The sequence below is a fragment of the Cygnus olor genome, chromosome 1 (genome assembly GCF_009769625.2).
Source record: "Cygnus olor isolate bCygOlo1 chromosome 1, bCygOlo1.pri.v2, whole genome shotgun sequence".
In the NCBI taxonomy this organism is placed as follows: Eukaryota; Metazoa; Chordata; class Aves; order Anseriformes; family Anatidae; genus Cygnus; species Cygnus olor.
In genome coordinates this window covers 152,068,501-152,084,723 of record NC_049169.1, presented here as the reverse complement: position 1 = coordinate 152,084,723, position 16,223 = coordinate 152,068,501, and the positions used below count along the sequence as shown (strand labels likewise).

The 16,223-nt window shown below is 36.7% G+C and overlaps 1 protein-coding gene across 3 annotated transcripts in view; it reads right to left on the bottom strand.

Moving 5' to 3' along the window:
• The window catches only part of NALCN (sodium leak channel, non-selective), a 234,875-nt gene that overhangs the window by 88,453 nt on the left and 130,199 nt on the right, over positions 1–16,223 (bottom strand). For all 3 annotated transcript variants that reach the window (XM_040537921.1, XM_040537936.1, XM_040537929.1), the window contains exons 12-14: positions 13,263–13,430; positions 8,297–8,488; positions 1,182–1,319 (exon numbers count right to left, since the gene is read on the bottom strand). In XM_040537921.1, coding sequence (XP_040393855.1) covers positions 1,182–1,319; positions 8,297–8,488; positions 13,263–13,430 — 498 coding nt within the window. The remainder of the gene's footprint in view (positions 1–1,181; positions 1,320–8,296; positions 8,489–13,262; positions 13,431–16,223) is intronic.

Genomic DNA, 16,223 nt, shown 5'->3' with positions numbered 1-16,223 from the left:
ACCAAAATCCTCTTCCTTTTTGCTTTTTTTTCCCCACTTCCCATGGAGTTTTAAGGATTTCTTTGGCATAAGAAGTTGCTTTTCCAGACCCAATACTCCTTAAAAGTATAAGTTCCATGTAACTGCTGACAATGTACCTTTGCTCAGATTATATTTTAATTTGGTTAAGCAGCTCTAAGAGAAATGAATGCCTTTTACTGCCACTTATTGAGGATTTAAACCCATGTGAAGAAATCTCCTGCACCCACAATTACAGTCTGATCAGTCAGTCATTATGAGTGAAGCGGAACACATAATAAAGTAAAAATGTAACAGGAAACTGATGGAGATTGTATAAATACAGTTAGCACCTCACCTAAGTAGACAACTGAGCAAAAAAAAATACGAAGAAAATGAAAATATGAATAAGTGCATCAAAAACTGCAGTGAATGCAAAATACAAAATGAACAAAAGTAGGAGTGAAATAAAAGTGGATAAGATGGTTATTCCCCCGATTGTGGTATTTTCTCTGTGTTGGTATTCAAAATATGGTGCCAAGCCCTTATTGATGTAGGATTTCCAAAACCATGTTTTCCATACCATTTTCTCTACTGAAAAATGTAATCATCTCATTTGAAATGCATACAAAAAAAACATCTTTTTATATATAATCCCCATTTTCATACACATGCAGGAACTGCTTCATTAATTCTCATCCTTTTATTGCCTGATATACTATATCACATATTTTCCATGCATTGATTTTGCATCAGACAACAGGAAAGCACTGCTTTATAGTTAGGAGTTTGCATCCTAAGGCTTAACAATTCTGACTTTAATTATAGCTGCAAAGAAACCGCAATGGAAATTGAGAAGACCATTTCAACATGATAAATAAAAGTGCTTGCTTCTGTCTGCAATCATCAGAGCTGTGAAGGCACAAGACAGTTAACAATTATATTATTAGTCTACCAGTGTGACTTGAATTTTAGGAAGAACAACTCACACCAGAACAAAGGCTCCCCACTTATGCCACATGGCTGAAGGGTGAATTCTACTACATCAAAGAACTAAAACGGAAGCCCCCTATGCTGAAAATAAGCATCACAATTAGTTTTAACTAGATGAGAAAAGCATTGAATAGTTATGAGAGTAATTCAAAACAAAGAAAAGCACAGTGCATTTGCAAGTCAAAACTTACCAGTGTAGCAAAAAGATGATATAGTATAAAATAAATGGCAACTACTGGTGCCCACATATGTCCTACAGCATTCAGTGTCTGATCCATGACATCTACCCATCCTTCCTGTGTGAGAATCTGAAACATTGACATGAATGCCTGCAAGAAAAAAAATCACATAAATATTAAAAATTCATTAACTATATTAATATGTTTTTATAGACACATTCCTCAAGTTGATTTAACAGAGCAAAACATTTCCTTTTTCTTTTTTTTTTTTTAAAATCTTAATAAATTAGTGTATTTCAATGTGTAAAGTCAGGTGAAATGTTATTTCAGAGCACAAGCAGAAATAAATAGCTTAACCTCTGACTGCACTGTAATCTGCAACTTGTAAGTATAGTCTTGCCTCCATTAGCCCATATAAATACCTTTTTGGTTTCGTTCTGGGCTAACAAAATAGGAATGATAACCTGAGCATCACAGCTCATTGTTTACAATACAACACCGTATTGTAATTCTTTGTTTATGTACATTCTTCAGGGTTGCCTCTCTATAAATATGCCTACAATAAAATGTAAAAGTTAAACGAGATCATACATTGATGTTATCTTAACAGCAGAAGCACTTTAGGCTTCCTACCGATGAGACTAAGCAATACAAAACAAGGTCCCAGTTCTTCCATCTGTTTCAGTCAGTCATACCCTTCCCCTACACTTTTTAGAGAATCACAGAATCATTAAGGTTGGAAAAGACCTCCAAGGTCATCTGGTCCAACCATCCCCCTACTACCAATATCACCCACTAAACCGTGTCCCTAAGCACCACATCCAACCTTTTCTTAAACACCCCCAGGGACAGTGACTCCACCACCTCCCTGGGCAACCCATTCCAATGCATAACCAAGTTTTGACGGTAGCATTCTTTGTGCAATTGTTTCTGTAACATTTTCAAATTCCTTCAGACCAGGGGTGCATGTCAAAAACAGAAGGAATAAATGAAATGTTTTCCTATCTTTGGTGACAGGATATGAATCCAGATGAGCCCTGGAACCCACATGCCTCATACCTTTGAAACCCCAAATGAACACTTGAGCCACAGGTCAAAAGGCAAGCACTAAACAGTGTAAAGCACAAGACAAGCTACATCCCAACCCATGGTGGATAGTAAGATGCCAGTAATATGCCAAAACTGTTATCCTTTTGCAGTGTAGACAAGTGGTCACTATCCATTTGTGCAGCCTAGCTGCCGGAGGTGTGTTAAAATCTTTTCAGGTCAGAATTTGGAAACAGGCTCAGAGAGAATGAGGCCAAAGGTGGTACCTGACACACACACTCTCAAAATGAGCCCTCTGGGTCAAGCTGAGACAGCTCCATTTTACCAAAGGATTGATTGCTCATGGAACTGGGAATCACCAGGAAAAAAACAGAACCTGAGTCAGGGGCAGGATTTATTTGATCAGATTCAGCCATAATCATTACAGACATTTACATCTGGATATTCACTAAATCTTGCTCGACATTGCTCATCTGCTTCAGCAGATGCATCACCCTCTGTCTCCATCTCTTCGTTGACTGTGGAGGCAAGGTGGAATGCATAGATCCAAAGGTTTACATAGTCACTGGCTCAAGGTAGGTTAGCTAATGGCATCCATAGACCATGGCACAGACCATAACTCAATATGACAAACCTGTGAGCATGAAATGTACATCATACAAAGGCACTGACGACTGCTCCACCTTAGTCACAGAAGTTTGAATACAGAGTAGGAATGATGTGTGGATCCTGACGGTACCAAATCTTTCAATGATGCCAAACTATCACACAGGTTTCCTTTGCTTTTGCCTGGCATCAGAGGTACTATCTTTCCAGAGAGCAAAGATCAAAGCTGAGATCTTACTAAAGTATAATACATACCAAAAAAGTGCTAGAAATTGAAGACATTACACCCATGAAAAAACTTTATCTGGAGAGCCTTTCATATCAACTTATCCTAAGCCCAAATGCATGTGGAATAAGCTGAAAATATGTAGATGCAAACTTTTTCACTTGAAAAACAATGAAATGGATTCTCTGAAGCAAACAGAAGCATAAGCAGTCAGGCTAAGACCATGGAGTTTGAGTGAGGCACCTATTTTTACAGTTTTTTTTGGAATTAAATCACACTAACCAAATTTTCAGAGATGATTAGGCCTACACGTCCAAATCACTCATAAGAAGGGAAGCTAAGGTGTACATGGAATAGATCAAAGCATCCAAGTGAGCAATTGCACACACTGGGGGATGAAGTTTGGCTTATGACTGCAATTTCTGTGTCAGCAACATCTTGACCAAATGTCATGTCCCAGCTTTTCCTTTCAACACATAGATCACACACAAAACAAAGGCTAGTATAAACTAGAAGAGAAAACTGTTCACTATTACCTTTCTATACATCCTTTATGTCAGCTAAAATCTCTTCTACGTCATGTGTTAGGAGAGCCCGAATACAGACTGGAATTTGCACAGTGCCCTCTACTTGCATGTTCCTGCCCGTAGGCTTGGTGTTAACCAGTGTGCTGCAGGCCTGTGCCCAGGTCCTGCCACAGGCACAACGCCTTTGAACTCATGTCCCCTCCCAGCCACAACTGCAGACTCCTTGCATGGTGCCAAGACAGAATCCTATTAGTGATTCTTTTCCTCACAAAAAATCATGCTGAGAATCCTGCAAAAAAACAGGCACAAAACTAACCCCTGACCCTGTCAAAATACCAACCTGTGTTATCTAGCTCTGTGAAATACCTCAAGTCCCTCCCATGCAAAACATATGGAGAAGGAGACATCTGGTATCTGTGGCTGTGGAGAGGCTGTAGACAGGGGAGCATGTTTGAAACAAACGGGACATTCAGACTCCTTTATATCAGCCAGTGGTCCTTAAGGACAAGAAGACAATGACCCCATCAGTGCACAGCACCGGTTCTCAGCCTCCTGTTACGAACTGCAGATAAAGCTAAAAGAGGCATTTGCTGTTTCACTGTGCTCAGAGCATCTCTGGAGACAGTGGTGGCCGTACCTGATGGGTGTGATGCTCTTTAGTGAAATATAAGATAGGGGGATACTACATTAAGTAATACATCCCACTGCTGGCTTTAAAAACACCTGGGTTACTGGGTAATTGAACCAGTGCAGTATCCTTCATTCTGAATCACATTAAAATATTACAGTTTCTTGCTCGTTAAAAACATGTATTTTAATTAATTCTTCAGGTATAAAGATACCTCCAATTCTCTGTTGTGGACCCCATATTAGCACAGGTACTATATTAATTTGGAAAAAGCCCACTTTTAATACTATAAAGATTAATCTTCCATCTAAATCAGCTGTCCATAAAGCATGTAGCTATTTAAAGTGGCCTTTCAATATCATTTAAATATTTAGTTATCATGTTAAAGTCCGGTATACCACAAAATGTTAGTTTTAAGAAAACACGGCAGTGCACAATGAGTTTGTTTTGCACCCGGCAATCTCCTTCAGAGCAAGCTATTTTTAGCTGAAAGGTGCTCTTCCCACTGTTTATTTTAAAATGAATTTGAAATGCAACTATCTAGCTGACAGAATCAACATCTGTGAAGATGAGACTTAGAGATTTATGCAAATGGTGACTTTCTGAATTAATTTATGTTATAGAAAAGGCTGTCAACTTCTTTGAGTATTTATGCCCTATTACTTAATTAGCTGTTTTGACGATGGAAGTCAAACTACCTTTTTATTTTTAGTGGAAGACTGGCAAATGTTTGGTGGTATGTACAAGCAAAAGTGCCAGGTCTGATAGCCTGTCCATCTATTTTGGGGTGGTGCCACGCAAAGAACTACTTTCAGCTATAATGTACTTGACTTGTAACTGCTGCTTTGTCCAAAAAAAATTATGGGCCAAATCCCTGAGGAATTTGGTAATCAGTTCCCAAATTCCCTAATTCATGGAAGCTGTCCTACAATCAGTGGGATTACTTCTGCAAATGAAAATAACAGGATGTACGCCAATGCTGTGTAATGCTTGCGCTGCATCTACCCACGTTGAACTTTTTCTCTTGACACAGTAACGAGTGCTCCATGACACTCTGTGAGAAGAGCAGCTGCCCTCCAAAAACATATCCACAGCACCGAGATTGTAACTGCATCAGAGAATTAAGACTATGTGGTTTAGCTTTTTTAAGGGAACTTAAAATTATATTGAACTAACAAGCCACAAATGGAGCTTCCTCCAAGCTCAAGGCTAGGTCCTGGTTTTACTGAAGATGGTGGGATTGTTGCTGTTGGGATATGCTGGGCCTGGATTTCATTTTGTATTGACCCATTTAACAGAAGAGCAGCGTTCCTGGCTTATCGTTTATCTGAGCCACGGGGTAGTCAAATATGTGGCCCCAAACTTCAAGAGAAACTGGGGCATGGAAGTCAGAGACACTAACAACATATTTTGTTGTCTATACAGTGAATGCTTAAATTTCTTAGCAGCCATCTTATGCTGCTGCCTTTGAACAGAACTCCCCTTCTCATTTCTTCTTCATTTAGGGCCCAACACTCAGCCGCCCTCTTTTTTATTTCCCCTCCTGGCTCAGTATGTGCAGCCAAAGAAGACACGCAAAAATAGAGATGGCAGATCTGTTAGAAACAGGAGAGCAAACATCTATATTTTTACACTTTAGTATTAGAGAGAAAGCCAGTCCATTTGGAAAGTTGCAATGGGCAAAAGAAGAGTGAAATTTGTAACCACGGCAACACCGAGCTTGTGCCTATTGACTGTTGTCAGGAAACTATGTGAAAACATGCAATTTATGGGCATTAGTGAAAGGAGGAGGTCTCCTTGTTCCAAAACCCATACTGTGCCTTCTTATAAAGCACTTACGGCTTCAAAAATGATTTTACGTTTTGTCTGTCTCACTGTGGAAGGCACTTCAATGTAAAAACTCCAAATTTAACCTCTGGTGCCTCCACTTTGTTAGCGTACTTGTCCTCTGCATATTCAGAAGTGAAAGAAGCCCACAGCAACAGTGCTGGCCATTTGGGGTTCACTCTTATTTGGGGGTAAGCCCCTAAAAATTCATTGTCACAAATCCTGCTGATGCTGACCTCGTATTATCTCCTACATTATATAGTAATGCAAGCATTTGTTCTGTACATTATGAAAAGAGTATGTTCCAGGCAAACCCAGAGCTGCATATTTTATTACTGCCTTATTGCAAACTCGTCTTACTTACTTGTCTTGCATTATTTGTCTTATTCTGTGCTCTTTATTCAGAGCAGACAACATTAGAGGTAATCCCCAGCCTTTAGTACGAAGACACACTTCAGAGGGGCATTGTCAGTCAAAATTTCTTTAGTACAAAATTTTCACTGACTCTATTGAACTATTAAAAACTGCTTCACTAGAAAATTACAGAAAGAAAACATACTGTAAATTAGACTTCTGAATCATTTATGACTAGCTGAATATGTATACAAATAAACAATATCTAAAAAACAAGCAGGCACTCTTACTATAGGCTATCATACAAAAGCTATTGAAAATATTTCAGTTCATTACTACTGGAACACTCCTTTATTATTGGTAACTGGCCTTGCATTTTTTTTCAGAAAATTCTATCAGAAAATAGAAAACAACCTTGGATATTTTCTGTTTTTTTTTGTTTTTGTTTTTGTTTTTAAATGTATAATTGACTGGAGAAAATATTTTCTCACTCTTCAAATGTATTTTAGTATATACATATATCTGTTAAAATTCAATACACTAAAAGTTCTTATTAAATCCTAATTGGCCTCAGATTGAACACCCAAAATCATTTAAAACTTTCCTAACATCCTGATATATCTTGGCAACATTTTACTGCAAATCAATCTTTCTCAGATATTTATACCAATTAATCTAGTTAAAATACACGTTGTTGTGAATGTCTCTTATTTTAATTATACTACAATAATTCCTTCAGGACTGTCATCACCATTTTGCATAAATAACAAATTAATAATAAAACTAAATTCTATGGCACTTTCAAACTTCTGCAGCTGGATTTTTTTAATCAGAAGTTATGCATTGGACTTGGACTTAGAATACGATGGTAATATCACTCACTTTAGAGACAGAGGCCTGATTTCATAAGTAAAGCATAGGTTATATTATCTTCTTTTTGCTTTCTTCAGCATTTCAAAAATGAATTATACTGAGTTCGTTATGATTCTACTGGCTGTTTTTCTAAGCACATTTTCTAAACTAGAAAGCATGGCACTACTTTATTCCCCGTGGGTAGGTATTTTTTGTCTTACATTCGATGGCTAGCATCCCATAAATCAAATCCAGGTTGATAATTACAAATTGTTGCCTAGCCATTTTGTTTGCTAAATGCATGATCCTTGAGGCTGTCTTGTTCATTGTTGTTTAATTGTTCCCACCAATGCACTTTCACCAAAATAGATACATTGAATAACCAAGCTGTAATGATAGAAACAAATAAATTGTGACTAGAACCAATCCATGTACGCTCAGTCTAATACATTATTAAAGAAATGGCAGTATTTTCATTCAGAACAGCGTGCTTCAATAAATACATTAGCTCCAATTTCCACTGATTTTCAGTGTTCTGTTCTGAATTAACGTAATGCCCATAAATATCCACTATTTATACCCAAAAGACAAACACTTATTTTGTCAATGCAGACAGGTTTTATAACCCTATGTAAAACAAGCATTCCTATACAAATCAAGATCAACCACTTCACGATATGTAGATATAAATCACATGAAGGCATTTTATAGAAATTTTGTGGATAATATCTATGACTATGCAGATGGATTTTTTTTTTGTAGCATGCTAGACTACTGTTAAGTCATATGCTTTGTTTTATCATCATCCATGTCCACACATAAAAATTCTCCATATTCCCTGAACAACAGAAATAGAACACAAAACTCAACCAAAATACAAACTTCGCTACTGAAGGAGCAGTGGAAGACTATTGCACACAGAAAATAAAATTATTTTCTCTCTGCCTAACTTGATCCTGCTCCATGGTTCTTAGAAGAAAAGGAAAACTGGTCATGTAATAACTAATATAATATATATAAGAAAATAATAATACAAAGTATCAATGCGTCTTATACTTGCCCGTGGAAAGGTTGTAAATCTATCCAGTTCTTCCACAAAGCAAAACATCTGTAAACTGATCGCTGACATTACAATCAAAAGGCTGGCAGTGAATACAACCAAACTCCCAAGTTTTTTTCCTGGTCCAAATATCTTATACACAAAATCCTCCAAAGCAGGAGAAATCTTTATAAGCCGAACTACTCTAAGAACCTGTAAAGAAAGAGAAAATACAACTGCATTAATTATTTGATTACTATGTTAACCAACAACTTTTCAGGAGACTTCAAGGCAAAAGGAACCTGTCAGGCTGTGTACTTATCTAGACGTGCCTTCGGCTTTGTTTTAGCTAGTAACAGCAGTTACCTAATGATCAGGTGACTGGTCATTATTTTGTCTATTTTGTCTTTTGCATAGCCTTTTAAAATTGTGTGCTGTAATGCTTATTGTTCCATATATCTTTGCATCTAACATATTGTAATAAAAAGCTGAAATTTTGCATAGAATAAGTTATGTATGGTCCTTTCATAAAATGCAGCATCAAGGTATACAGGCACGGTATGACAGCAGAGGTCTTGAAAGTATAGGCACAGGAGTATAGTGAAGGCCACAGTGCTAAAATCAACTCACCAATGACCCACGGTCATCACAGAAATGCAGCTGGGGCTTTTTTAGGGGTTACAAAGGGAACAAAAACATACGCAAAACATATCATAGATAGTAAATCTGGGTGTAATGAGGGATTCCAGAATAATAAAAATGGTCTCCAGCAGAGGACAAAATAATCTGTCTTGATATAGCAACTGAGAATTGATTGCAATGCTAGGTAAATTGCTCCAAAGCTTGCTTATCATCACTGTTAAAAAATCAGACTTATTTTAAATGGACAAGGTCCTGAATAGTCTTTGAAGAAAGCTCTGCTTAGAGCAGCAGGCTGAACAAGATGATACTAAAAGGCCACTTCTAACCTAAACTTTTCTGTTATTTGTTACTCCAGGTTACATATCTGCATGAAAACTGCCAAATCTTCTTCCACAGGTCATCTTTCCATTTCAGTGACCCAAGGCGAAATTGCTTGACATTGCGTACAGTATAACCTAGCAAGTTTGGTAATAAGCACATGCTGCTATTTCATACTCTAAACAACCAGGGAATTTTGGGTGGTATTTCTCAATATCAGAGGAAACAGCACTGGGGGCCACTGATGTATTTGACATATTTTACACCTCTCAGTGTTAGTAGTGGCAGCAGAACTGTGATCATGTATGGAATTCCTGACCCATTCGCTACTGAATCTACCTTGGAAAAGCTGGTGAAAGCTCTGATCCTCCCATGTAGATCAAAAAACTGTGGCAGAAACAGTGACATGAACGTTAATATCAACGGGAGGCAGTGGCAAACCACAGCAGTCGCTGGAGACAACTGACAGGATTCTATGACTCTGTGATTCTCTGTGTGGCAAATGACATTTGGCAGTTCTTAAAAAAGAGATTCTCTAGCCCAAGTTAGAGCCCATATTTCCACACGAATCACATTGAAACTGAAAGGTAGGAATTACAGTGCAATTATAGACTGACCCTATGTGCAAGTCAAATACAATTACCGTGCTGCTTTTGGATAGAAAATAAGATTGACAGAAGGATATGGCAGTTATTCACAGAAAGACTTCAATGTACCTTGTAGCTTGCTAATAATGTACACCTTTGTATTTTGCATGCAACTCATCTCCCTACCTATCTGTTGAGTACCCAGAATATGCTGTAATGTCTGGCAGGGCTCAGAACAGGCTTTACTGTCAAAGTGGAGGTGGAAAGTTAACACCAGAGAGCAACTTATTTCAAACATACCAAATCCCTAGTGTGAGATGGGGGAGCCTTTGCTGTCTTCAATATTTAAAAAGGGCCCTGGACAGAGAGCTTACACTAGACAGCTTAACTTTCACATCGTTAGAATAAGGTGAGATACTTAAAAAACGTTGGTAATGTATTCACATTACAAATAATCTAAGTACAAAAAACTGGTTACTAAGACAGTGACAGCCAAAGACATTAGTGAGAATTCTAGGTACTATGAACATTTAAATGTGGTGTCTTTACTTACAAGATCTACCTGCAGTGTAAATGTTAGCACATCTACTTAGTGCGTAAATGTTCTTCAGTACTAGTGTCAACAATGACCCCAGTGGAGTGAAGATTTCATGCTAGTCCGTATTCTGAGTTGTGTTTTAGATAAACGTACTTTAGATAAACTTTACTAAATGCCTTATTTTTTTCCCTTCCTTTGGGGAGCTTTAATTGACCTTTAAGCAACACACTAATCTTATTGATACTGTATTTTTCATTTATTTTCATTAGGCAACAAATTAAATCTAGCAAAAGTACACTGTAATGAACATTTATTCATTCCATGTAGTTGGATGGCAAACTGTATTAAATTTGAAAGATGTAGAAGGTACCCTATCTGGATTAAATGTAAAAATATGTTGAAAAATGAATCAAAAATAAAACTACAAGAGAAACCACCGCTCTGTCCCAAATAATAGCTGCATTTCCTAAAAGTGATATTTATTCAGAAAATGATTCAGCAATATTTTCCCAGACACAAATACTCTCTTCAATCCAGTGTAGTTCAAATTCTGTTTAAATCTCTAATAAACTGGCATTTTTATGCCAGATATCTGCAATAATATGCAAATTCTGCCATTTCTCCGCTGATGAGATGTTCTACAGATAATGGCCACGGAGTGGTGCCTTGCTTGTTCATAGACATTTTCTTTCACAGACAGCTTTGCAAAGTGCTTTGAATGAACATACAGCGAGTATGTTGTCAGTATGTTGTATGTTGTAAGAAAGACAGGTGGGAAGCTGGACAGTAGCCAATGTGGTGAAGAGCAAATGATGTGCTGGCAAAAGGTAACGAATGATGAAGGCCAATGAATAATGCAGACTGAAATATATGCTAAGGAAGACTAGACAAGGAAAATAATATGTCTGCTTAATATCCTGGAATGTGTCAAATAAGACTTGTGTTTTCAGTAACCTGTTTTGTTGGCTGACAAGGAACACATTTAACCTGTCATTATTAATATCTAAAGGCCTGGAACTCTGCCTACCATCAAGATTTATCCAAGTGAAAAAGACTTTTTGACCTTGGTTGATTTGAAAATGTGTTATCTAGCTTGCCAAGAAGCTTAGTTGCTGGAGAATATGGTGTGTACTTCCTTTACACGCTGACATCAAAGGTAAAGTATTTTCCAACCTTACTGTCATCTGCCTCTTTGGGGATTTGGCTTGCAAAAGACAACCCAAATCATTCAGCATAGCAACTGTTTCTGCTTGTAAAATGTATGTCTTTTATACACATGTATTTTGATAAAAATCATATCCTGAAATTTTCTGTCAGAAAAGCAAGCACTTAGAAAAAAAACACAAAACAACAAAAAAGGGGAAACTACTTAAAATCATTAAAAATAAATAACTTCTTGTATTATTTTATTACCAACATCTGGCTATATTTTAATTATTCTTTCAGTCCTATGATTTAGTGATAATATTATGTATTTAGTCCAAAGTGCCCATAATTTATACTTAAAAATTCTAGAAAGAAATCAGCAAATGTGAGCGGGCTCTGCCCTAGTAACTGTGTAGCAATGTGTTAACTAAGTGGCTAACTAATTTAACTGAGAGCTCCCAGTTAGGTTTCCTGGGTGCTTTTGCACAGGAGTGCAAAGGCATTCTCCTGCACATGTATCCTTTCTTGCATGTTAGGAATATCATGCCACGTTTGAATTACAAAATTTTACACGTTTGGACAGCAAAATCAAAGGTATAACCATAAAAAAGCTTTCAAATGGTACCAGGTGAAAGCAAAATAGAATTTGAAATTTTGAAATCCTTCTTGAGCAGGTTTGTAGAAAGAATACAAGATGGGATTTGGAGAAGTCTGAAAAGGCCATTATGTTTCAACCCACACCTGGGGAGAGTGCCACCCACATAGTGTACTCACTTGATTACTGGGTGTTACTGGAGCTCATCACATATATCAACAGGATTTTGTCAGGCCATTTATTATTTGCCTTTACTTATTATTAACCTTGCATCATGACAATCCACTGCTGAATAATGGACAAACATGATATGCATCCTTAAGTATTTTTTTTTAAAGAAAATCACTCTCTTCAGCAGTGTAGAATATAGCACATTATAATGAATCTCAACACCTTATCCCACAACTGGCGCAACCCTAAGCACTCTGATGAGGCTGAACAGGGAATTGGTTGGATTGGTTTGCAGAAGAAGAATTCAGAAGTCTAATTAATCAATCTTTCATTGTCTCTATTCCCTACTCTTCCAAAGTGAAAATGTAGGAAGAGCCTCAACACACTTTCCCTCTCAATTAGGAATGGTCAGAGAGCTATAAATCAAACCCTAAGATGGTTCTGGAGAAAACCCACGATGACTGGAGTGGAGACTTGTCTCGGTTAGAGATGTGGCTGCTGCAGACATTAAGATTTGAAAGAGCAACAGCAAGTTTGTTGAGGTGTCAGGGACGGAAGACAGGAAAGCAGTGGTGAACTCGACAGGAAAGCAGTGGTGGACTCGACAGGAAGGTGACAAAGTAAACAGCTGTATGCAAGGTCAAAGCTGAATGAAGGACGAAGAATAAACTAATCCAGAACCTACTGAACAGTGCAGCCTAGGTAAGATGGGAGTTACTGAAAAAAAATAAAATGGGAGTTACTGAAAACAGAAAGTTGCAGGACTGCTAGACAAAGGCAGAAATAATCCTATTTCTGTAAATCCACCCAAGAAACATAGTTAAGAACAGACTTAGTTGGTATTTTAAAGACATTTTCAACAGGAGTCAATATTGTGAGAACATCAGTAATCTAAGAATAGAAATAAATGAGAGTGAAATATATACTCCTTTTGATTGGTAATGTTTTTAACTGGTATTTAAGGTAAAATGTGAACGTAGCTGATTGTACCTGGAAATATGTAAACTGAGAGTGATAGAGGTCTGGATAAATGTGAAGAGTGGTTCCAATTACAAGTAGTAACTCAAATTTGTGAAGAGATGAGCTGATGTATCCTGTGAAACCCAAACACCAGATCTTCAGGAGAGCTTCTAAATCAAACAGAACTGTAAAAGCAACCTAGATGAATATATAAAAAGAGAGAGAAGTGTTCAAAACACTGAATTCAATTAAAACTTTCTATGTCATAACATCTATAAAGGTTTTGTTTGGTAAAAATAAAGATCATCATTGTATTAGGAAAAACAATCATTCTCTAAACGTAATAAACAATGAATAATAGATTTTAAAAAAAAATTCAGTGATTGCATGGCACTTGTTTGTTCATTGGTCAACTATGAATAATATAGAACTGAAATGAATTTTTACATTTTCAGAACAATTTACAGAAATTGTTATATTTTGAAAGCTTTCTGTTAATACACATTTATAAATAACTATTAAAATGATATATTTTAAAAAAAAAGATAATATAATGAAAATCAACTGTGACAAATCATGTATCTACTATTCCTTTAAGTAATTACATCTACTGCACCAAAAAACTAGTCAAATTCTTTATTCAGCTTCCCTTACAAATAGTTGAAAACTTGACTTATTCATACAAACAGTTGTAAAATCTGACACCTAAATTTTCAAGAGTTGTATGCTCAATTTGTAAATTTGTTGATTAATACCCTAATGTTAAATTCAGAACAGACTTTTTATAAATTCTGTCTTTTTTTAAATTTTTTTTTTTTGCTCATATCATTCCTTAAAATGTACACTTTGTGAACATTTCTGAAGTCCTAACACCCAGACATGTAGATGTCACAATTTGGAGGGCATGAAATAATAGATCCAATTAACTTTTCACTTTGTGTACATGTATAAGAAGGAAAACCTGAAGAGACTTTTTTCCAAATGTGAAGCAACACATATAAGCTGTCTGAAAACTTTTAAGCGATCTAAGAAAGAAACCAAAGTTAAAAGGTCTCTTGTTTGAAAACTACAGAATCCTAGAATGGCTGAGGTTGGAAGGGACCTCTGGAGATCATGTAGTCCAACCCCCCTGCTCAATCAGGGTCACCTAGAGGATCGCGTCCAGGTGGGTTTTGAGTATCTCCAGAGAATGAGACTCCACAGCCTCTCTGGGCAACCTGTTCCAGTGCTCTGTCACCTTCACAGCGCAAAAGGTTCTTCCTCATATTCAGATGGAACTTCCTGTGTTTCTGTTTGTGCCCCTTGCTTCTTGTCCTATGACTGGGCACCACTGAAAAGAGTCTGGCCCCATCATGTTGGCAACGTCTCTTAAGATACTTATATACATTGGTAAGATCAAAATTGCTACTTCAATTTTCCAAAAACTTCCATAGTAATAAAACAACTGAAACAGGTTAAAAAAAGGGGTGATGGGACTTAATCATTAAAACAAAAACAAAGAAGAGGAAATTCAAGCTCAATCCAGAATTGGCAAATTTTCACAATTTTAAAAAGAGATGGTGTTAAAGAAGTTGAGCAGAGGGAATAAGGAGGGAAGTTACAGAGGAAAAAAAACATATAACCCACGGAGTTCTTATAGAGGCCTTTCCTGAAATAGTTACACAGTGAAATGCATGATATTCACCTTGAAAAAAGGGAGACAATTCTGTATAGATTTACATCTTCAAAACTTACTCTCTTTCTTCTCTCATTAACTAAAACCATCCTGGCTAGACACACTTCTTTCTCACTTGCTTTCTTCATTTACCTCTCTATATACTCTGAGATATTCTCTCCCTCATTTCCCAGCGGCCAAGAAACTCAGTATGGAAAAGATGTTTTTCCTTCTCTCAGCAGTTTTTCTCTCTGACCCTTAACACGCTTCAGGGCATAAAGGAGACACTGAAATAACATTAGGTGGTATCTATATGCAAACAATAATTTACAAGTGCTGTGCAAACATTAACAAAGTACAGCTCAAACCTTCTTTGAGCTAAAGTATTATTAGTCTTTTTTTATTACAGAATGTTATGGTAAAAAATGGAGAGATTAACTGATCGCAATGAGGCTTACTGGATTTGGTAGGTGGTAACAAAGTTAGAAACTAATATTTGAATCCTGAATCTGACAGTGACAGTCTCTGGGATTCTGCCTTAAGTACTTACATTATTTAAAATTTAAACACTTCAGTCCATCAAAAACATATTTATCAACATGAAAGATGTTGTCTTTGAGACAACTAATTAAAATTTTACATATTTTATGTGTACAGGACTATCACAAGAAGGAGTAATGATGGAAATTAAACACCGAAGTATATGTCCTATGCTAATTCCTCTAGACCATATAGCTGTTTATGGGTGGTGCTATCAGCTATACTTACATGGCTTTCTCAAGGCATGCAAAACAATTACCAGGCTTCAAATATCCTCTGAATGATTAAATCAAGGCAAAATGCTTCATAGCCCTCCAAATCTTTCATTAAATTAGGAAAGAAACATTGCAAATAAATATTTGTGTGATTTCATATATACACACATTAATGTACACAGGATGCTCATATTCTCAAATGTATCTACCTATTTTTTTCAGCTCTTATAGTTCAAAGAACTCCAGAACAATATGCCAAGTCTGAAGAAACTACTCCTCCACATGAAAACTTCTATCTAGAACACAAGGAAAATGCTATATCAAAATTTTTTAAAATGAAAGCTCATTTCTAAAGTAAAACAGATCTAATTAAGTCTTAAAAGAATAAGGGGGGCAAATTAGGAATGGGGGGTAGAAAGCTGCTGGAATTCAGTTTCAGAGCAGGTGGAATAACAATACTATTTAAATACACACATACATACTTCAGAGTACATAGCCTTCCCATTAGGGACAAGACTAACAAATATGATGTTAAGTGTATTTTAATTTATTCTAAAAATGTGTGGGCGGGATCATTTGCAT